At 38.3% G+C, this 24,904-nt stretch overlaps 2 protein-coding genes across 3 annotated transcripts; both read right to left on the reverse strand.

The window, feature by feature from the left end:
- Nucleotides 1–11,567: 11,567 nt before the first annotated feature.
- Nucleotides 11,568–16,467, reverse strand: ptger3 (prostaglandin E receptor 3 (subtype EP3)). Its single transcript, XM_064333385.1, has 2 exons — nt 15,423–16,467; nt 11,568–12,100 (listed from the first exon to the last, which is right to left on the reverse strand). The coding sequence occupies exons 1-2, from the start codon at nt 16,272–16,274 to the stop codon at nt 11,801–11,803; spliced, it is 1,152 nt and encodes a 383-aa protein (XP_064189455.1). The 5' UTR covers nt 16,275–16,467; the 3' UTR covers nt 11,568–11,800.
- Nucleotides 16,468–17,981: 1,514 nt separating this feature from the next.
- zranb2 (zinc finger, RAN-binding domain containing 2) lies at nt 17,982–24,277 on the reverse strand. 2 transcript variants are annotated; one of them, XM_064333386.1, is made up of 10 exons: nt 24,008–24,277; nt 23,297–23,349; nt 23,024–23,132; nt 22,296–22,378; nt 22,108–22,184; nt 21,695–21,859; nt 21,412–21,572; nt 20,128–20,214; nt 19,470–19,628; nt 17,982–19,181 (listed from the first exon to the last, which is right to left on the reverse strand). In XM_064333386.1, the coding sequence occupies exons 1-10, from the start codon at nt 24,073–24,075 to the stop codon at nt 19,115–19,117; spliced, it is 1,029 nt and encodes a 342-aa protein (XP_064189456.1). In that variant the 5' UTR covers nt 24,076–24,277; the 3' UTR covers nt 17,982–19,114. The 2 variants fall into 2 exon arrangements, with proteins under 2 accessions (XP_064189456.1, XP_064189457.1); XM_064333387.1 differs by lacking the exon at nt 24,008–24,277 and adding an exon at nt 23,822–23,904.
- Between the last annotated feature and the right edge of the window lie 627 nt (nt 24,278–24,904).

Here is a 24,904-nt window from a genome sequence, read left to right on the forward strand (position 1 = left end):
CCTGGCATAATATGAAGATGACTTCAATTAATTCCAAATCCCTCTTCTTCTTTGCATCAACTGACTAAGCAAAAGAGTTATAGGGTGGTTTACAGAACTGTGCTCCTTATCAGACCCCCAAAGGAAAACAGGCTGTTTTCTGTGCTGACAGGGAGTCAGCAGAGTGTGATAAAGACACAGTGCTCAGTTACAAAACATCCTACTAGATCAGCATTATATAAACCTGAAACTCTGCATAATACAGTGTAATCATGTTTTGTATTGTTAGAAAGTTGATGTCATGGGGAACAAGTTGGTGTCTCAGCTACAAAGGTTAACTCAGTGTGATCAGCTTGCAGAGGGAGTGCAAGCAGGATCATTGATGTACTATTTTGTTATGACTGTGTCCTTATTCGAATGACTTGGGCTTTTACTTTGATCTTTGGGTATATAGGGAGAGAAGTGCAATGATTTGGGGAGACTCATCAATACGAACTCCTGCGTGCATTCGCGTATAGCCATCTCATTACACACACAATATACACCATTGTATATTACCATTATTGAACACACTGAACAATAACATGCATTCTCTTTAACCTGGCTTTCCTTTTTTACTGTTACCGCTGCACACCTAGCAGTTTCAGGGTCCACACATAAACATAAAACTCAAGATATCTGCACCCTGTAGTCACTCACCAATGCACCAGTGCCGTAGTAAGATACAAAATTGTATCTATGCAGGCTACACACAGCCAGAGGCAGATCCGCGCGACCAAGATAGATAGCGATTCATATAGAGCCACACTACTGCCAGGTCATTTGCAGTCTCCTATTTAAGACTGTTAGCACAGAGGAAAGATTAAAACCATTATTTTGGAGTCAGGTAACTTATTAAATGAATCCCATTCCAGTAGCAATGGGTGAGTCTACACAAGTTATTCCACCAAGCAGATACTTCCGCTGTATTGGTGGGGTTTCTTACAGGGTTAAAAAAATGTTATTGCTATTGATGTAAGGTAACCTTACATCTATTAACCTCTATTACTGAATGTAATAATTAAAAGGAATGTAATTAATTTAAGGGAAAATAATATCACTTTTTTTTTGTAAAAGTTGAGAAACAACTTCTTTAATAGAACATATTTTCTTAATATTTTCTCAAGGGAAGAAATGCATGCAGTGTGGCCATCTTTATCTTATCTATAAAAGACATCAGTCTTTTCAAATTTTTGTTTTTTGTCCAATTTACAAAGAACTTTCATATTCACAATAGACACAATCAACTGGGCTGGAATATACATCGAAGCACAAAAAAGGTAATAAAATAGGTGTGAAATAATTAGTGTAATGAGTGGGGGATATTTAAACTTCAGGGATGTTTTATTTTTTATAAATCAGAAACTGTGCATGCGTTGATTTTGGTTAAATCAGTTCATAAACATGAAAAGATTAGATGTGATTTCAAAAATATCAGTGCTTAAGTCCATTGCAAAAATATTTGGATATGAATTTATTCACATAATTATAAAAAGAAACAATAAGAAAAGCATAATACGTGTTTCAGCTACAAAAAAAAGGAATATGGCTGCTCTTTCCATTTACAAAACAGGAGAGAGCTGAGTATCTACAGTTAGCCATTTGGACTGGACTAGGCAACAGTAATTAAAAAGAAATTATGCTTTTCCCCCCACAAGGAATGCCATGAATGATTTGTTCTTTTTCTTTGCTGTGTAGCCAGAGTACTGCTGATGAAGCCTACTGTCAGTGTTCTTAATTTTTTGCCTTGTAGCAACTGTGTTATGCATTGGTGTATCTGTCACTGTGATCTCATTACCACTGTATTTTTATATAATGCCTCCATCAAGACGGTTTAGGATATTGCAGAATACCTTATTTGTTACCATGACAACAGCACAAATGAACAGAGGCAAGCACATTGACATTACCTAAAGGGTGAAACAGAACCTGCGGGCACCTCTAGCACCATTGCCCCTTTTGACCCAACAAAACAAATAGGAGAGTGAGCTTAAAACGAGCTTCTGATTAACCGTGATGCATACAATCTCTCATGTTAAAGTGTGACACATGTAAAGGGAAAATGTAGCTCTCTGCTGTGGAACTGGTTACTTGCAATTTCATATTTCTAACAAGGCCAATTAACCTTTAAAGTAAGGATAATTGACCAAAACGTCAATCCTGTGATTTACCACAGACAAATATATCCTTTTCAATATCCTGACAGGTCTGCAGAATGGCAGTGTAATCATCCATAATAAAAGGTTAGGTTTCTTATTTCTTCTTTCTGCCTACACACAACTGGAAGTTCTGGTCTAAATGAATTACTAAGCCTTCATCCCCCAGAGTCTTTCTTAGATTTATTTTAGATTACTAAAATAAAAATTCTGCTTTATTTTACTTATCAGTATTTAAACCATTCAGACATTATTAAAGGTGTGATAAGCACTTCTCACCACTACCAGCAGCTGGACTTTACAACAAACAATATTGCATTTATTTAACTGTTAACTATGGGTGGTCCCTCCTAATCCCAAAAAGAACAATGAAATTAAATAAAAACAGCCACATTTTTAAGCTGTTTGGGTCACATAATAAATGCACAATTTAAATAAACAAAGATGGAAGCATGTGCCAGCTTCTTATAAATTTGAAGAGATTTTCCTTCTTACCTGCTGTATAAGTCATTCTGATGTGAGACATGGAATCACACATAGATTTTGAGAAAAGTTTTTAGAAGACAGAACTAAATGACTGAAGGAGCATAATGTACAGGAGGGGACTTGATTCAAATCTTATGATTTGTCTCCAGCTGTGCTGATGATTTATTTGTCTACTCCTAGATATACTGTATGACCTGTCTCAGTTAACTTATGCAATTTACGTTTGATTTATCATGCTCCTCTGCTCAAAATGATGGAACGCTAAACCATTTACATCTACCTGACTTATTAATGTAGACATTTCCTGAGGTTGCAAAAACATTCCAAGATACCGCTGTTCCACTCAGTCAGAAGTTCAAAACTTAATTTTCTTTAGCTCTAATCTCCTAACAGTTTTGAAACAACTGTCAGTGACTGGATCATATGTTACTATATGATACATATAATGTGACAGAGCAGAATAATTGTTTGTAAACAAGGTCTATAAAAGTCAGCGTTAGCCAAATTGATAAAGAATGACAGAAATTGTTTACCAAATCCAAACGTTAATGTAGTAATGATGAATAAAAGAGCTAAAATCTAACTTTGTACCCTGGAGAGGAAGAATATCTGCTGCCAGGCATTCATCAAATTTTTCTCTGACAAGGAGACATTCTATCCGAGGAGGTAAAGGTGCTGCTCATCTGGGAATCTTGGGAAATAATGTTTTTGTGCCATGACGAAGCGACTGTAACCGGAAAAACATGTACTGTACGTCCGGGTACTGAATCTAACAGCTGAACCAGGGAGCCATGACTAAGGTTACTCCGTCTGGTGAGTGTAACTATTTAAATACCATGGACTATGACACCTCGATTATTTATATGAAATAACACAAGGATCCATTCGGACACTGTCCCGGACAGCTATCGAGCAGCTGCACTTCCGGCTGGTGAACCTATCAATATGCCCAGTGAGTAACCCGTTTACGGTGTTACCCCTGAACCACAAATGAAGCCAATACACTGATTGGTTCTCGCAGAGATGCACACTCAGCGTATATGCAAACCACATACTGTAGATGATCTGAAAAGGGAAAATATTTTATGATCACACAATATGACAGTTGGCAATGACCATGGATAGGCAGTTCCGATGCTGAAAGGCAAACACTTAATTTACAAAACAAGGCAAATATAGACCACTATTCTGTAAGAAGAGAAAACAACAATTAAAGAACTTTCAACAAAGAAATGGTACACAAAGAGTGTATTTATGAATGCCCAAAATGCTCATATGAGAGGACGATTGTACCAGGAGAACTGCTAAGCAGATTCTCCCTAAATGTTTCCCCTTACATAAATGCAGTCTTGAGAGAGCCTTTCATATTACACACTTCCCTTTATATGCCTAAATAAGGTCTGACCTGGCTAGTGTTCTAGTCCCTCTACTGCCACCACCAACAGACCCTCTTCCTACAGGAATAGAGGGGGCTGCATTGTAATTACACAACTCTATCCTCTGCGTTGGCTCAGGGAAACTCGCAAGACAGCTGACAGCAAAGAAGAGACTTTGGTGCTCTTCTGATGAACTCCATCACTTCTGTGTATACTGCAAATTCCCCTGTATGAGTCAAAGGTGATGGCCCCTCTTCCTGTGATTTTATTCCCCCCCCCGAAAACCCTGCATTTTTATAGCCTCATATCATAAACCATACATCTGGGTACATACAACTCTAGAGGCTTTACCCGGAGGCTATCAGTTAGTCTGTTCTTTCATCTTTGTTGACTGTAGTGCCACCGGTTTGTATTTGGACTGCTTTGAAGTTGAGAAGTGGAGGAGTATCTGGTTGGTGCCTGGAGAATGGTAATCCCCTTACATACACATCCCTGACTAATGAAACGGCGACTATGATCTGCTGGTCTTAAAGTATATGCATTGTATTGAGTTCTTCCTGTAGTTGTGACGCAGTATTATGATGATTGTTTTGCTAGACATCATAAGATATTTGCCTTCTTCCTCTGATGTTATTATTCTTCTTTCTGGTATTCTCCTGTTAAAATTCAGCTGGTCCGCCCATCAGCTGGACCCTCCTGGGCATGTACTGAACACTGTATATGGAAATCTTAAGCTTCTTTGCATTTTTGCGCTGGGAATACCCTTGCCACAATATGTGTATTTGGCTCCGGACATCTAAGCCTAACTCCTTCTTAGCCATATTTCTTGCAACTTTACTGCCTATTTTACTTACAGGCCAATGGCATCAGACTACTTGTGGTTTAAAATAAATAAAAAAAGATTTCAGTCAATTGAACACAGTTCACCTGGGGGCTTAGGTATGCAAAAGTGCTTCAATCTTCCACACATTTTAACCAATTAAACTTAAAATTTGACATTGTTTTCAAATATGTAAAACTTGGCAAAGATGTCACAATCATTACTCAATGTCCTGGAATATGTATTCAAATACATGTTTTTTTTTTTAAAATTAAAGTGCAGAAATAAAAAATAACGAATAAATGAATAAGATTCCTTTGATGAATTATTTAATCCATTTAATTTCCATGATCAAACAGCACACAAGTCCGACCAGCATGGACTGCAAATAAAAAAAAGTCAGTTGAACATCCACAGTACTAAGAGGTGAAGGAAACAAATTAAATGGAACTTTCAGGTGTAACATGAGTGTCTACTCCTATGAACCTCAGATGTACTGAAGCAGTGGAGAGGTCCATCTCATCTCTTCATAGCATATCATTGAGCACAGTGACGCAGGCCATTGCTCAGAAGACAACAGACACGACAAAATACATTCCTCTTTACGTCAGCACATTTTTTGTCTCCCTTTTTCAAAAAGGCTCACAAACACAGATATATTTAGTAACCACATTTTCTCAGCCTTGAATATGACGCAGAAAATACTGGCCTTTTTTAAAAAACGTTTTTACTAACAATAAGGTTAAGAGAACATGTAAACAGAAAAAATCACAAGCATAAATTCACAAAACTTTTCTGAAGCATTGACAAGAGACAACAAAAACAAATATCGTATTAATAGTTTTTACGAAAGCCTACCTTTGTCCAGACATTTAATTTTGAAAATTAATTTTGGTATGTTGAATATAAAAAAGAGGACATTTGAAGTGACATATGGTGACATCCACATGTGCATTCATAGAAAAAACATCAGGGTAAAACAATTTGAAAGTCATATCAAGGTCTTGAAATGCTGGTGGAATCTCATGCAATTATTACCAGTCATATCTTGTTGCATGCACACATGTATTGATTCAGCTTAGAATGTCATGGAAATTCTTCATTCTTCATTGGTTAGACTTTTCAGGGATTTTCAAGTTGACAGTTAAATTTAAACATTTTTTTAACAACTTAAATTAGCATATATACAGTGAGCTCCATATTGTTTGGAACAAAGCCATTTTTATTAGCTGCGATCGCAGCTATAGCTCTGTCTGTCGGTCCACAAAAAGTGTCCCACCACGTAGTGGCCACAGTTTTCGCCGTGAAATTTGGCATGGACATTGGTCATGACCAAAGATAGAGCTGAGTAACTTTCAAGGCCGATTGACCAAGAGTGGGCGTGGCCTATCACATAAAGGCGCATAACTCCTGAACGCATTCACAGCGTTTCACACATTTTTGTGGAAAGGTTGGTCATGAGCCAAAGAAAAGGTCTCGTGTTTGTGTGAGGGTGTGTGCATGGATGCATGCACACATGGATGCATACGCGTGTGCAGTCGCAGATATTGCGGATTCGCGCTTGTTTTCTTCTTGATTTGGCTCTATACTATGTACTTCTAGATTTGGAGTCAAACAATTCATATGTGGTTAAAGTGCAGATTTTCAGCTTTATTAAAGGGTATTTTAATACATTTTGGCTTCACTGTGTAGAAGTAACTGAACTTTTTTTACATAGCCCCCCATTTCAGGGCACCATAACGTTTGGGACAAATGACTTTGCAGGCGTTTCTGATTAGTTGGGTGTGCAAAACTGCTTCTTTACTGCAAGAGAGCTTTTAGTGTCAAAAACCAAACTGAATCCACTTGAACATGCGCTTCTTACACTGAAGAGAAAATTTAAGGCAACTAGTCTCCAAAACAAGCAGGAACTGAAGATGGTTGCAGTGTGGGCCTGGCAGAGCATCACCAGAGAAGATATGCAGAACCTGGTGATGTCTATGGGTCAGATAATTCAAGCAGTCATTGCAAAGGATATGCGACAAAGTACAAACAATGACTACGTTAATTTACATCACATTAATATGTCCCAAATATTATGGTGTCCTGAAATGGTGAAGGGGGGGGGGGGCAGATTATGTATATAAATTCCTATGTACAGTAACTTATCTTGAGGGTAAATTATATTGCAACTGAATTACACTACACAGGCAAACTAATTAATTGTTATCATACTTTACATGACATTACAGGCATTTAGCAGACGCTCTTATCCAGAGCGACTTACACAATTGTACCACGGCTCAGCTTCACAAAAACAAAATTAACAAGAAGCATGCTGATCCAAAGGCTTGTTCTGCAAGCTGTGTTAATACTGTACATTTAATTAATCTTACGTTTGCCGTCTTAAAAATGTAAAAGGGAAAAAACATAAAAAGAGGCACCATAGTGTTATTAGCTGAAAGTCAATAGATCTTTCCTTGGCAATTCATTTGAAATATTATTTTTCATCATTCATTTTTCCTCAGTTCTTCCAAAATATATATTAATTTAGCAGTTTGGCAATAAACACTAAAATGAATGTCTGTGTATCATTGGAAAGTTATACAATATATTATGCATCCTGATATCGTTGTTAGCTTCTGAACTGATTACGTCTTCCTCTAGAAAACCTTTAAATCAGACCAATGTATGAATGACTGGAAATAACAATCTGGAGCAATTTTACATTGGTGCATCCTCTAGGCATTTTAAATTAGGGTCATAAAATTATATAATGTTCTCCCAGCACATTTCTGAGCAATAACCATTAATGTTCCTTGTCTATGTTTGCCTCCCATACAGAAGACAAGTCTCAGAAACAGGAGTGCAAGTCTTGCTATTGCAGTGTCTGAACAGTGGAGTCTTAGTACACACTGGAGTCCATCAGGACTCAGTGTAATTATGTGTAAGTATTTTTGATTTGGGTGGTGCTCATCCCTGGGTACTGATCATCATTGCCTTTTGTACTGCTAATGAACCGTGCAGACATTTCTGAGTTCTAATGAGACTTTCTATTTTATAATCCAGCTACTGCCATAACACAAATCCTGACAGACACCTTGAGAAAAATATTTGATGCAAAATAAGAGAATAGAGGTCATCATGTAAAAGAAACCTTGAATGTGTGCCATGGGAACAACAAAAGAGAGAGGACACAGTACTGGCTAATGGACAGCAACAAAACCCATTCTCAAGAATGGGCTGAGCAGAATTCAATGCAGTACATTTGTTATGTAAAACATTCACGATTACACCTGGCAACCCAGTACTCTTGGGTTGCCTGGTATAGTTGTGAATGTTTTACATTGTTTTCACATCCTTACATCCAAAGGAACTATATCTGTCCCCAAAACTCCAAGGATCCCAAGTTGCTTCTTGCGAGTACAAATCTTTCAGTTGATTGCCGTTTTAACTCAGCACCCTACATTTTCTGGACTTTCGTAAATAGAGCTATAATAGAGCTTGGGTCTTTCTCACCCAAGGGATGGACACCGAGTTCAGTTTGTATCCTTTTGCCATTGATGTGGTATATTTTAGCTTCAAACCATTATCACAAATTCTCTGTATCAAAGGCCTCTTAAATGAGTGAAGCCTGCAGGAGGGATAATGCCACTTTAATAACATTGCTTCTTATGCTCTTTCATTCAGCCTGCAATACAGACTTTAATATTCACTGTTTTCCCATTAAGCATGGCAGGGAAACTAAAGCAGGCTGTAAAACCATTGCCTCCCCCGTGGGTTTTGGCACTCAAGTTCGAACAAACTGAAAACTATGACAGTAAGGGCAAAACATGTATTTGCTTTAATAAAGAAAATATGTTATATTTTCTTTACAATTACATATTAGGATACATACTGCATTTCACTTTTTTTTATCCTGCAGTATGATTATTTAATCAATTAAAATAAGGATCAGATTCGTATAGCAGTTCTGGGATCAATAAGATAGTAAGAACAAACATCTTAAAGTGAGCTGTGTTGACTAATAGGGAGGAGGATCAGAAGGTAAACAAGCATATGTTGAAGCTGTTGGCAAAATTCATTTGCATGTGTAAACATGAAACCTGGTGATAAGTGTTCCCATGGCAGCACATGCACTAACTACAGTGCAAGTACAAGTGTTCATCCGAGCATATGAACAGGAACACAGGGAGAAGAAACACATATTCACAAAAGAAATTCCTTAGTGAAGTAAAAACATTTCTGGCAGCCAATGTCAAAATATCAGGCAGAGGAGTTCATGATTTTGTTGAATATTCAGAAATGGTCATAAACAAAAAACAAACAAACAAAAAAACTCAAACAAAATTAAAAAAAAATTATTTGTGAATGCTCTTCTGGCCTGGCCCAGATCGCATTCACAAATTAAAGTTTTTTGTTTTTCTGTTAATGACCATTTCTGAATTTAAATGCAATTGAGAGAACCCAGCAACCAAAAGGTGGCACCTATCACATGTAAAAAGTCACAGAACCATTTGAGTGTTGAAATTACTCTTGTGACAAAATTCTGGTGCATTCGTGATGCCTTCAAAGCCATTAAGGGTACCCAGAAAATTGATTCCTTTTAATGGCATAACAGTACTTTCTGTCTGGCACCGCAAATGCAAGAAATAGCATGAATCACATCTGTCTTCAAAGGCACTTAGGGCTGTTCAGAGGAAAGAAAGGTGATGTTATCCTTACTTAGGAGGACTTTCATAGCTCATATTTTCATTCATTCCACATTTTTACAGATGGATGTTGATGTGTTTCAGAAGTACCTTACTCAAGGCTGCAGTGGTAGTGCCATGTATGATAAGCAAACTTGCAAAACCCCAAGGAAAAAGTGTGGAAGGACTACCTTGTCTTGCCAGATCTATTTACATCAGACATAAAAACAGGGGGATATATGTTCTACAGTAAGCATGTTTGGCTTAGAATTCCAACTAAACTACTTTACTTACTTTATACTTTTTTCCTAAATATTTGATGACTTTCATCCAGAGAACCTAAAACCAATCTCCAACCATAAACAAAGTCATAAAGGTAACAACACAATATAGTTTATATTTTGATATAAACTACGGATATTCTTTCCGGTGACCACAAAGGTGCCTTTTAAGTTCTTAAAAACACAAAGAAGTTCAATCATATATAGAAGCAAGATGAAACAAATGCAAGTGACTTCTTTTCTGTACGTTCTTATAACAAGTATATTTTAAAGCAGCAGTAACAAACGTTTTCAACAGTTGCAATGTTGGGAAAATCATAAGACCCGTTAGCGCTATCTACAAAGAAAGAGACAGAGTAGCACCACCTGCCCCGTCTCTTTCTCCAGACACATCATTACAAACATGCATCAATTTTTCTAGCTATGAATCATTCTTGGCAGGCAGGATTCTAGCTGGTTCTACTTAATGTGATCTATCCGATAAGCTAACCTTGCCTACCTACCTAGGTAGGTAAACTACCTAAATTCACCTTTCACGCAGATAATGTTAGCAAACATTTTCTTCTTGCAAGAACTAATCGCAGAATGAAGCAACATTATCAACAACAGCTACCAATCTACTTCGGTGGCTAAATTCATTGAAGGTACAATTGGCTGAAAAAATCCTGGTATCTTGAAATTAAGACCTACCCTTCGAGTAGAAAAAATGCGAGCTCCGTGTCTTCAACCCCACCCATTTCCAAAGTTCCCGACACCTACTGAATTCTGCTTCTATGTTTATTCTAGTTTTAAAGCAAGCTCTATCCAACTCTTTCCTTCTTTTTGGCATTGGATAAGGCTGCCATTGCAGGAGTGGGTCGTTTGTCCACCACTGGTTAAAAACTCACAACATTTACATCTAGCTATGTGTACAAATATGTGCAAGGTCAGTTTCAATGTTGGTCTCTTCCCATTGTGAACCACTTTGTTTTGAAAACAAGAACTCAGGCTGAATCCCTGGTTTTACAATGCAGAACTTTAGAGTATAAACACAGTGTATGGTGCTGGATTTTTCTCTCAGTTGCTTTTTCCATGATTGCTACCAATTAAGATATTGTTCTCCAATATCTTTCAAAAAAAGTTCGTTACTGCAGCTTTAAATATTTCAGCTTGTTTCTGTTCTAGGCAGGATTTAATTAATTTGCCAAAGATTTATTTTTCAGTGCTGAGATAATTTATGGTTACATACTGTATCACAGCATGTTGCTCTGCATAAGAAATCATGCTAAATAAATAACAATTAAAAGAGAACTTGAAGGTGACGGCACATAAACTTGAACCTTGGACTTCCACAGTTCTCTGCAGCACAGACTGATCATTTTGTTTTTTCACAGTTTTATACTTACACTGTTAATTAAGGATTTGCCTCTAATACTATGCCTATAGCACTGTGAAGCACCTTGTAACAATGACTTGGTAAGGACACCAAGTCCAATTTCATATTTCACTATAATCAGGGAAAGAAAACTCTTTGGTAGCCCAATACTTAGATTTTATGATTCATAGTCTGTAATGCATTAAAATACATTCATTGTGACAATTAACTCTCAGGAGTGACTGATCAGCAGATCACCTGCTGGTTTGGTGCCCAAATCTGGACTGGCTCAACTGAACTGAAAGTAACTGAGTGCATAATGAAGGGGATTACCCCTTGATTGTTGTACTTCCAAAAGAGTAAAAGGGTCCTCTTCAATCTGCAATAAAGCCACTTGTGACAGCAATCCTGACAAAATGTTTAATAAAAAATCCAAGTACATATAGTTCTTTCCCTCTTGAGCCTTCTTTAACAGTTACAACAGAAGTGAGTAATGAATGAACTTTGAGTGAATGAATGGTTCCTATTTAGTCACTAGGACAAAAGGCTTTGTGGAAGATTAAACTTGACCCTCACACAAAAAAATAAAATAAATAAATAATAAAGGCTGGTCAGATTAATCCATGTACTTGCCACAGCTCACTGTTTTGGCTGGGCATTGGCATGAGTGGTTTGCTTGTTGAGCGTATGCATCTCCTTCTGTCCATCTAGGGAGCAGTTTGAGACTGCGTTCGCCACCTGGCAAAATTTCCTCAACAGGATCTCTCTCAGAAGCAAATAGACCCAAGGGTCGAGGATCTGGTTCAAGGACGCCAGGCGAATGGCAGTGAGAAAGAAGTTGCAGTCGACCTGGACATCTCGGCTAGGCGAGAACGTGACTGCTGCTGGCTTGCAGTGATGCGAGGACGTCTGCGTAGATATCATCTTCAGCATCATTATCTAAAAAAAGAAGGAAAATCATACCATAATTATATACCATAGACATTAACCCTAAAAGCAGCACAAATGTATTTTCATGGACTAATAATGGAAAAAAAATTATCCATGTAAAGGGCACATTGTGTTATAGCTACTTGATAAATACCTATGAAGAACTGTCTAGTGGAATTCTGTGTAGAGGTTAAGTACCCCAAAATAAACAGCTGCGTATATTCAGTCATTTTTTATTGGAGGCATTATTTCAAAACACTGAAACATCTTTATACAGACCAGGAAAAAACAATATCAAGCTTTCCATGAAATGTGTACACTTTGTAGATCTGTGGCTACAGAAAGGCATTTAAAAATAAAAATACTACTTCTTTGTAGTTAAGGGATTCATAAGAGCATTATGTGCATGTGCAACCCTATTCTCGGCTAGTGTTTAATTACTAGTGGCAAACAAATGTGTGATTCAGCGAGCATGAAGAAACATGAAATGGATGCTCTAGCAAGTCACTCGCTCTTCTCAATTAAAAATGTAAACATGCAAGTGCCTATAAGTGTTAGACAAATTTTGCACTTATATCAGCACTCACAGGACTTCAGTGCCTGCCTGCCAAACCACCACCCCACCCCAGCTCAGGGAATTGGGGAAAAACAGCAAGCAGAACATTTCAAAGAGAAAGCATGTGTATGTCTTTATGTATCCATATTACTCATACAACAACAAGAACAAGAACAAGAACAACAACAGCTGCAAATAGCAATACATGGGGTCCAAGCACACATCCAATATAATGCCACTTAACAAGCAGCCTATCAGCGTATCAAGATCACTAAGTGGCCGTAGGTACCTCCCTGTGTAACAAGGACAGTTTGCCTGCGTCTGAGGTGGGATTTCAACCCGGGCCTCTCACTCACCCAAAGATTCCATAGACAAATGCATTTACCAGTCAGCTGAAGGCGAAGAAGGCGAAATCACCTCGTAGCCAAAGGCAATATCATTATTTTTGAATTTGAGAGTTTTGTCGCCAGAGAATGCTGTCACGGCTATTTGCTACATGGCCTTCGCTTTCCTGCACCCCACTGTGCTTCACTAGCGAACTAGCCTGAGCAACACCCACTGCACTCAACCCCCTTTGACTCCCCCTCCATTTAAACCACCGCAGCAACGACTTATTCTTTTTAGATTCTGATCCGGGTCAATAGGCACCAGGGTAACGAGTGAGAAATTTTGCCTGAGTCTGAGGTGGGATTTGAGACCAGGCCTCCCCACTCACCCATGAGACAGGCAAACACGTTACCAGTCACCTAAAGGAGCAGTCATTACTTTTCTATTTGAGGGTTGCATCGTCAGAGTGACGTCACAGGAATTTGCTACAAGGCCTTTACATTATCACACCTCACCGTGCTTCACCAGCAAACGAGCCGAGCTACACCCACTACAGCTGCACCACTGTGCCAAGTTTCACAGGTCTCACCCATAGAGCTGTGTGATAAAACAATCTTTGATGTTGAATCGTCAAAAAATTCCCCTTGATAGCGATAATAATCTTAGGTTATTCAAATTTAATATAACTTTTGTCTGTTATTTTAAGCAATGCTTGACATGATATTGATATTGGCCTATTCAAGATGATTAGATCACAGAAAGTCTGTCTAAACCATGCTAAAATCGAATTGGTTAATGGCGGCCATGTTTTTTGAAGAGTCACGTCTGGTCTTTCTGGACCTTTAACCAAGACACCGCCTACAGGTTTTCATGGGATTTAGTCATTTGGTTCATGACAATTTTAAAAATTTCCCCTGCAATAGCGCCACCCATTGACCAAACTGAATTACATTTTGCAAGCATCCTGGGTGTGACATGCTGAAAGTATCTTCCCAGTTTCAATTTTGTGTTCAAAAGTTGTAAGCATTTTTGTGAAAAGCCACACCCACATGAACATTCATTGGCTCCTTATTCACCCATTATTTTAACTTATCAAAATTCTGATTGGTATTTTGATGGAGCTTGGTCTAAAGAAGCTATAAATCAATTTAGTTGTAAATCAGTCCATTTTTGTAAGAGGAGGAGCATTTTAAGTTTTTTATTTTTTTCAAAAAATGCAAATTTGCAAAAAATCCAATATGGTGGACTTTATGGGACAAATTAGTTTGCTGGTGAGCCAGGGAATCTGAATTTTGACAATATGCCAAAAAGTTCAAAAGTTATAGCTCCAAAACTTCACTTTCTTAAACGTTAAATTTATAACGTAAATAACAACGTTGCCCTTGACTAGGGGCGATTTCATCATATAGCTGACAGGAAATGTTTTTGTCTATGAAATCTATGGACAAGTGAGAGGTCAGGGTTCAAATCCCAGCTAGGCTCAGGCGAATCTCTAACTTGTTCATTGTCTTTGTGCACTTTAATCAACCACTACCAATAATATACCACCCACCTGAGTAATACAAGGCAGACAGTATGCGCCAGAATGCTCACCAAACCTCTCATCAGTTGGGAGAGGGAAGATAACAACGTTTAGCCAATTAAACTAAGGGGTGATTAGGTGGCAGATAGCGAGCCAGGTTGGTGAATTTTACCAGGATATCAGAGAACCCCCTGCTCTTTGCAATGAGTATCATGGGACCTTTAAGGACCATAGTAAGTCAGGACCTCAGTTTCAACATCTCAACTGAAGAACAGCATCTCCTGCATCACAGTGTCCCCATCACTGCACTGGGGCATTGAGGTTTAAAAAAAAAATTTGACCAGAGGAAAGATTGCCGTCTACTGGCCCACCAGCACCACTTACGCAATGTAGTTCACCCAGGTCTCATATACTTGTACTAACCAAGTCCACACTTGTTCAGCTTCAGTCATTTAGCAGGAGCAGGATACATGGCGGTATGCCTGCGACTGCTCAGTATGAAATACATTCGTCAATATTCAAAAATGTGTCATCACGCGTACAGACAATTTACAAGGGGACACAATAACAGATATGAGATCGATTTAATTGGAACTTCGGATGCTTGAACTCATTAACCTAATAGCCTACGGAAAGGGGTATATTTGGTGTCGCTCGTTGTCTGAGGAAAAACAAAGTGATACTGTATGTCTGTCTCCATGTTAAAATAAACACGCCACACATTTAAAGATAAACAGCTTAAACTATACACAACTAAAACAGCATACACCCCATCACAGGTGACACCTAACCAGCCTCACATCTAATTAGAAAACATGGTAATTATGAGAAATTATATAAGTAATATTTTGAAATGCAGTTTGTAAACCCGTGGCTGTAGTTTGCATTTGACACACATGCCTTGTCAAACGAGTTTGAATACATACCAGTAAAGGGGACCAGCAGGTGAACAACACGCACATGATTCCCATCAGCTGAATGACAGTCTCTGTGGTTAGCCTCTCCCATTGCTTGGACGACTGCGACGACCCTGGCTTAGTTCGGCAACGGATTACTAGCGCCCTGATCGTCACAACGTTGCAGGAGAAAGTCACAAGTAGTGAAAATATCCCCAGAGCAGCAAATGTGGTTGAAAAGAGCATATTTCCTCGTATGTTCCTGTCCCCAGTGCTAATAAAACACCAGGTGCCGGGCCACTGTAAGGTGTATTGTCCGACTCCTGCAACGGGCAACAGTGAAAAAAGCAGCACAATACACCAGATTGAAGCCAACGCCAGCTTTGTGAAACTTGTTTTCATGTGGTTAGAGTACCAGTGTGGATTTGTTATGGCTAAAGACCTTTCAATCGCCATTGCACTGGCCAAGAAAAGTGAACACAGACCAAACATTGTCATGCACACCCCAAAAAAAGCGCACAGCCTTCCAGTGGAATCGATGCGCTCCCACTCCAAATCTGCTCTATACACGGATATCACAATCGGGCTTGTGAGAAGTTGTCCGAAAAGATCCGTCAACGCCAACGATCCTATGCAGAGAAGAAACGATTTCTTTCTTTTATTTTCCTTTTTCTTATAGGAAATATACACCAGTATTAACGCCAGTGAATTTCCAACCATTCCAGTTACCATCATTGTAATTGGGAAGGCAACCGAGACCGATCCGCAGTTGCCGCTTTTGGCGGAGTCGTTTTCTGGTGCAGACTTTGAAATATTCGATTCCCACATCGTTTGAGAAGATTTGTTCCAAGTTTCGGGGGAATCGCAGTTATCAAAGATCATCTTGCATATGCGCGCATGGTGAGACACTCATTCACGCCATCTCCTTCCACGCAAACTTGCTGCTCAAGAGCAGTGACCATTTGAGATGGAGCCTTAAAACCACAGAGAGGCGGGGCAAACTCTCCACCCTCGAAAACCACAAAGCAAGCATACAAGTTATGCGAACGAACAGGGACCAATCGTAGAGCCAGTAACCTGACAAGCAACATTCATTTAGTAGACGCAAAAACATACAATCACTGCCTCTAAAACATCAGAACAATAAAAAAACTTGACAGTCAGAAGTAAATCTATTGTAACGTAAACGCATCAAAATTACTTTTGGCAATACGAATCTTGTTTTCAGACACTAATGCAATTTCCCAATAATTAAGCGACTTTATTCCAGACATGATACACGAAAGTATATGTTCTTGCATTTCAAATCGTAGCCTAATCTGCTTTCTGGTTGAGCAGTAACTGTTAAATTATAGTTGCATGTCCTCATCCACCTTATTTTGTAGCCTACATGTACGAATTTATTTATCAGTAAACGCAAGCAATACAATAAGGCCATAAAACTACTTCGTATAGCAGAGTCCGCCCAGTCCAGACTAATGTGCGTCCCATTGACCGCAACTCGTTTTTGCTTCTAAAGGCGAAAGTGCCACCTCCTGTTTAAACACGGGTACAACAATTGGATATACATCGAATGGTGTGCCTTCCCAATTGGATTGGCAATACAATTGGATATACAGGCATGGTGTGCCTTGCCCGGATCTAATGACACAGATCACCATCTTCAGCACCTTCTACATTATATTGCCGTCATATTACACCTTATTTTTGAGACATGGAATATAGGACAATTATTTAAATCATGCCAGATCTTTCAGCTTTATCTGCAGAAACACCTGAAAGGGTTGTCTTGTTTATACAGTCATCTGAATAGAGATGTCTTTTAAAAATTGTGTAAAGAACATAGAGAACACACTAGTCTAACATTCTTTGTCAGAATATTAGATTAGTATTTTACATTACATGAAGCTTCCACATTTATTAATAAAATATTTACACTGGGAAACCATGCTTTTGGCCAAAAGTTGCATTTACTGTAAAGCACGATGGTCTAGAGACCAGTAATATAAGAGTCAGCACACAAAACAGCAAGCCGCATTGCAGTAGTTCTCACAAATCCTATCCATATTGTTTGTAGAAAGCATATACCAATGTTTCTAACAAAGTACAAAACCCACAAACACCCGAGCCGACACTGCACTTAGTGCCCTCAAGGGGTAACCTCCTTATTTAAGGCTTGTATGATTAAAGGACAGTGCAATCTCAGAACACAATCTGTAAACACTAATATATTGCGCCATGTCAACTTTGAACACTTGTTCACAGAAAATCATAAGCCAAATTCTGGATTTTTATATATACTCATCACATAAAAGACAGGTATTGAGTGAAATACAGTACAAATGACAAAGGGGTATTGGTAATAGTATACAATGTATCAGTTCTAGGGAACACTGACACACTTACGGGTACCACTGGAATCTACGGGAGACAAGGAAAATAAAAAATGGGCAATTTTAGCATGTATAAGTCTGATGGTAAAACTGAAACTGTCTGCACTTTCTAAATCTGATACTGTATTAAATAAATTCATTTAACCAATTGCTGATCCATTGGCTCAATACAATAAATGACAAAACACACTAAAGACCAGGTTGTTGACAATTTTATTTACATGTTGTTTACGATACAAATTAGTTCAAATCAACTGAAACCACGTTAATCACATTCTATCACTGCTGTCATTATGGAAAAAAAGGATTAGATATGTTATGCAACTACCTTACCCTGCCTACAGCAATTTTGCCATAAAAAAATGGAACGGGAATGGAGCAACAATATTTTTGTCCTCAGAGATATGACCTATTCAAAAGATGACCTCAATACAGGTCACATTCTGATGAGAATGTGTAATTATTCTCATTAAGCAGAGTGCTTCCAAAAACAAAATGAAGAAATATTCAGAGGCTGCACACAAGTGACTTCAGACTATGCACTCTAATGCAGTCTGATGATCACTGCAACAAAGGAACTTTGTGTGTTTGCGAAGAGGCAATATCCGAGTGAAAAATAAAACAAAAAACAAAACAAAAAAAGAACAAAAACAATACTTACCTTAAAAATTCAAACACGAGTACCGAGTTACTCATCAGACCCCATGAAGATGTTCACATACAGTACAGCGGTTTTACAGAACTGCACTGGTAACACACTAATCCAGTTCACCCAATTTTACAACCGGTTGTCACACACCACTTTGCATTACTCATGGTTTTTAAAGACCACTAACTAGAAATATCCTGTATGTATAGACTAAATATCTGAAGTTCATTCTCTGAACTACATGTCAGAAGCAGATTCTGCTCTCAGATGCTGGCACATCAATTAAACTTTGGTTATCTTAGGTGTTTTTTGGGCCCCGGGATCCACATTTAAAATTTACTATGCATTTCATTTCTAAAACGCGCAAGAAATATAATATGCAACAGCAGATGTTTGAGATCCATGATTGGTTGAGGAGGAGGGCTAGCTTTTTTTTTGTTTAATGGTAACCAGGACAAGCAGCTTTTTCCAAGAATGAGGATCAACATGTCACGGTTGTCAATGTAAATAATGTCTAGCATGTATTGCCATTCTTAGGCATTTTTTAACAGCATCAACAACTTGTCTGTATTTTTTTTAAAACACAACATGCATTTTAGCTCAGACCTACTTGGTATTCCTTTTAAAATGTTTTTTTTTTTTTTCATTTTTTTTTTTTTGGAAGGGCTGAGTATTTGAACCTATTTCTTTTTGGAACTCGATGATTGGGAGCCCGAGTGAGAGGATCCTGAGGAAAGGCCACCCCGCCTGAAAGAAGAAAAAACAGAAACCAGAGAAACCTGTGAGTGGAGAACAGACAAATGCTGCAACCTCTACCCCCCATGTACTCTTGCTTAGGAATTTTTTTTGAGGGGGGAAAAAAAACAAACAAACAAACCAAAAAAAAGAAAGAAAGCATGCTTCTTTATTTGACAAAACACCATTACATTTGACAAAGACGTGTTAGATATCCCAATGTTCCACTGCTGATCTGGGAGAAGACAATGCAACGCATAAAGCACAAACGGCATGTCGCTATTCCACGGAAACCCAAACCTTTCGGACGATCGCGAGCGAGAGCGCCTTTTTTTCCTCTCTCCAGATGAGGATCTGGAGCGACTCCGTTTCTGGCCTCTTTCTGGGGAGGAGGACGGGGAGCTGGAACGAGACCTTTTCCGCGGGGAAGACGAGCCCTTTCCAGACCTTGAGCTGGATCTTTTGGCAGGTGGAGGAGGGGATAAACCATATGTATTCAAAATTAGCTAAATACCACGCAAACACTCTACCCACTGCTTGTCTTATCACTCAACAGTGAGTTTCTGAAAAACAAAGGGGGTTTGTGTTCAAGAGCAGGTCTACTGATGTGGTATTCCAACAGCTACCGAGTAAAAGCACATAATGATGGTACAACTCCTGAAGACAAGATGACAAATGGGCATTTTAAGGAAAATCCTAAAAACTTTACTTATTAAAAGGAATAACTGTTGACTTAATGGAGGTTTAATAAATTTGTACAACATAAAACATTCAATTTTTTTTTGAAGGCAGGAATACCAAATTGGTACTGAAGATATATATATTTTTTTCTTCCCCCTCAGATCATAATTGTGAATGTTCCTAATCCTCAAGGACAGAAAAAAAGCAAAGGGTTTGTCCACAGCCACTGCCATGTCACATGCACTCTCTCTGGAGCAGTGCATGTCACATCATTCACCTGGAGTTGGACCTGCGAGAACGGGCTCGGTCCTGCGAGCTCGAGGGAGTCCTGGACCTGGAGCTGGATGAACTCCTGGATCGGGACCTGAAAGAAACACAATGACATTTTTCCAATATTTTCAGAAGAGACAGATAAGTAAAATAAATAAACAGGAAAAGTGAAAAGGAACAAACAAACACACAAAACAGAAAAAGTACAATAAAATAAAATTTTAAATGTTCTGCTACTGTGGGGGGGGGGGGGGGGTTAACAAACCAAAAATGACATAGTAAACGCGATATTAAATTTAATCTTCATCAGCAAACAGAAAGTTTATAGTAATAAGTGTTTTGCACTTTTCATGATGTTAAATGGGAACTTCAAATATCTATCTATATCTATCTATCTAGTGAGACAAACTTTGACTCAAACACAGCTGCACACTAAATGCTTCGACAGCAAATATTGATTTATCATATAAAATTTCACAACCTTATTAGGTTAGGACTACAAAATTATCTAACATGTCTGGGGTCAAGAACAACCCTTCATAACTACGTTCATATTTTCCAGGCTAAAGATTTTTTAAATGATTATTCCATACCTAGTGTTCATGCATATTGAAAGCCTAAGTTCAAACTTTTATAAGAGAGTAGGTAATTTTCCAGAAAACATCACCTGGAGCATATTTTTCAAGTCACACAGATAAAAAAATACATAAATCTCAAATAGGAAATGAACACTGAGCAAGACAGGACTAAGATCATGAATTACGATGCATAAATTCCTTTTTTCCAGGGAACACTTTCAGTGATATGATAACTGCTCTCACACCGGAAGACTGATGGGGAACCACATTATAGCTTGAAACAGAGCAGACACCATCCTGAATGGGGGCCGTCAGTCAACGCATTTAATGTCAACACAGACCCAAATTAATTAACCAAATAGCTGGTGACCAAAGAACCCCGTGTGGAAGCATCCAGGGTATTCGTACAGAAGCAGTAGCATGTTGATTACGGTTTAATTTATCCATCCACTGTTGAAATCCTAAAATGTCAGATGTACTTTTGTACATCTTAATAGGATTGTTAACTTACTGCCATGAAAAACCGAACAAGGCCACAGTTTGTGCAAGGAGGTGAAAAAAGAAGACACAATACAGGTATTCTAATTACAGAACGACAGGGATACCACGTGTGGGGGGGAAAAAAGAACATTATTTGTGAGGATAAATTTGAAGAAAAATTGAACTGATACTGACATTTTTCCCGGAGTTACCCTTGACCTGTACCCGTTTACCTGGACCTGGACCGTGAGCTGGAGCCAGAGGAGCGGGAGGATGAGCGCGACGAGCCAGAGGGGCTGCCCTTTTTCACAGGAGACTTGCCCTCTTCATCACTGGCATCAAGATTGTACTTTGACAAGTCTGCCTCCTCATCGTCATCTTCCTCATCATCATCCTGGACAAACGTAAAAAACAAAAAAAATATGTAAAAGCAATTTTAATCTGCATCTTGCTGCCATCATGATAGACATTTTCATATTACATTTACATTCAAGCCTGACCAAATAGTTTTCTTACATCCAATTTGTACTTTGAAAGATCTCCACCCTCCTCCTCATCATCGTCCTCGTCGTCGTCATCGTCATCATCTTTCGTTGGTTCCACCACTTTCTTTTCATCGTCTTTCGGGACAGATTTGCTTCCAACATTTTTTCCACGATACTTTTTCTTTTTACGGCCAAACTATCAAGTTTAAAAACATACATAAGTTGCAGGAACAATTACAAGAAATGAAATGCTGCATGGTGTCTTTCTGCCAATTAAAACAAATTAGAAATCAAATAATTTGACTAAATTTGAAAAACTATACCATAAGCAAAACACTTTATGCATGGAAAACCATATGTGCATTGCATTTTATCTTAACCATTTTACTCCTTAGTACCAAGCCTCCTTGCTATGCTACCAATAACACACCAATGAATATTCACCTCATCATATTCTCCATCAGATTCTTCACGTTCAATGTACTCCACATTTTCCCGCTCATTAAATCCTCCTCCATACCCTACAGAATTACATCAAAAATATAGACACAACATTGAAAGAAACCATTACTATCATCATGCATCAGAAAATAAGTTGGCAATTTACAATTCTGAAATTTTATTAGACATACCTGTTCTTTCTTCAAGTTTGGCATACTTAGGAGTGTTGCACATATTACACTCTGATCTTCGAGCCCAATTCACATTCCCACACCTAACAGAAGATGAAAACAAACAGTTGAACTTCAAAAAAGATTCTATGAGTCCTCTTGTCGATAGAAGTTGTTATAACAGTAAACGTATCCAGAATTTACACAAACTCTGTGAAAATTAACTTATATGCATGATTAATTATTTGCGATCTTGTGTAGAAACTCATTTTTAATTGGTAAAATGGCTGATCGTGGATTCATCAAAAGGATTATGGAGGGAATGCTGTAGATATTCTTGGTTAAAGGGTAATTATATTCAGTTTTTACTTTATGGGTCACAAGAAACAAATGGAAGGTTCCTTGAACAGAAAAAAAAAGTCCGGTCATGTCCTTAAAAAGTACAAGCTAAAATATTTTCAGTTTAGCAAAATATCTTGGCATGCAGAACAACTAGACTAGAGGGGGTCACTTCCATTTAATCACTTCAGAAAATATCACCCTGGCGGTGGCTAGATCATGCAAAATCCAATGTTTAAACAACAAAGCATAACTGTGTTTAGGTCTAATAATGCACTCAAGGTTGGCCCCTCAAAATTTATCAACTCATCAAAAAAAGAGGCTTTTTTAAATAGGAGGACAACTGCACATTCACGTTTTACAAGGCAAGTCATTTGCATATTTCTTATGGGTGGAAACAGAACACTCACGTTTTACACTGCCAATCATGTGCACTGAAGAGGCCTCGACTTTTGTCTGCAAGGGTTTTCCCGATCTCCGTTCCTCCTGCTTTCATCATCTTTGCTTCGGTTGTTTTTTCTGTGGCGAAGAGTTACAAAAGTCACGCATTCAAAAATTAATAGCAAGCCAACTATTAAGATATGAATATCTAACTTCTGACTTAAAAAGGTAGCCAGATAATTTAGCCTAGCTCGACATCTTAATTTCAAATACGAACACACAGGAGTCCACACAAGACGTACCTCTGCCGCATCTGTTGCAGTTTGTCCGTCTAGCAAAATTAACATTTCCACATCTATCAACGAGAAACCAATAAAAAGTACACGGTTAACAGTCAAATTAGATTCTTAATGTTAACTAGCTACCTATATTGGCGGGCTGTTAGCTCGTCATCCAGAGAATAACTAGGCATTTACTTAACGAAATACGAAGGGCCGGGATACATTCGTTATAACGGAAGTTAGCGCAAAAAAAGAAGCAAACTAACGTTAGCCACTTATCAAGTGTAATCGTGTCATATCGAGCATGCAACTAAGTGCAAGTTACGTTGTTAGCAAACTACCACCAGTAACGTTAGACTAGTGTAGTGCTAGCAAACTACGTGACCAGCTACATACATACATACATACAACACGCTGGCTAATTGACCAGCTACGTGTTACGAAAACGGAATACAAAAGACCACAGGAAAATGCGAAGCACATAAAAAATTATCTGTGCCATTTTCGCTAGATAGAGCAAATTGGCTAACAAGCGAGCTAAGCTACCATATCGGTCTTGCAAGTGGGCCTTGTCCTGAGTCACGGAGCTAGCCTGCTAACTTGAGAGCTAATCTCAGTGAAAGCTTTTTACTTCTGAGTTACTTAACTAATCTTTATATACCAACAGAAACTTTGAGTTTCAGGCCTTCCACATAACTGACAATCTAAATATATGTTAACTATTTTGCCTACTTTTTATCTGGACAAATCCAATCTCCGTCGCTCACGCGAAAACTCTTCCCCGACATCTTTGCCTCCATTTAGTAGTCTATATAAAGCCGGATAAAGGAACTCGCTGAAGGAAGACACATGCAACGTTACAACCATTTATTCTTCTTTGAGAAAGCAGTTAACATTAAGTTCACGCAGTAGAACTACATTCAAATACTTAAAATATCAATTTAACGAATAATGATAAAAGTAAGCCATCGAAATTTGATACAGATTGAAGAACTCGACTTTTTTTTATTCAGGCACGTATGGAGATGGACGCACAGGGGTCTTTTCTTATATGACGATGATCAAGATCACAGTACTGAAATCAAGATTGTGCGCGTGAAGGCCTCGCGGGCGTTTGGTTCGCTGGCTTTTGGTGTGGGTTTATTCATTAATTAATTAATTCTTAACAGGCTCTACGATGTATTCCCATATTTAATCATATGCATGTAATCTACTGTGCAATGATGTGGAACCATTTTTTTATTTTTTTATTTTTGAGAACAAGCATGCCTCAATTCATTGAGTATTATTGTACTGTATCTTAAGCTTAAAGGTATGACTTCATTTAACCTTTACAGTTTAAAAACCATTACAGCGGAAAGATTAAAGGGTTAAAAAGTTAGAGAAGAGTGCTGCATGGACAAAGATAGTAGCCAAAAAGTTGCTTGTTGGAAAGAGAAGGAAATACCAATGTGTCAAAAAAGGGTTAAGTTTGCCAGTCAAAAGGTAAAAATGGCAAATAAGTGGGAGTCCAAAGCACTCTTAATGGTGATGTTAAAAGCCTTTATTGAAACATGGCAAAAAAATGAGAACGTGCTGGACTACGCGTTGCACCCTCACAAGGTCATCATCAGGGTTTCAAAAAACATA

This window comes from Anguilla rostrata, chromosome 4 (assembly GCF_018555375.3).
Source record: "Anguilla rostrata isolate EN2019 chromosome 4, ASM1855537v3, whole genome shotgun sequence".
In the NCBI taxonomy this organism is placed as follows: domain Eukaryota; kingdom Metazoa; phylum Chordata; class Actinopteri; order Anguilliformes; family Anguillidae; genus Anguilla; species Anguilla rostrata.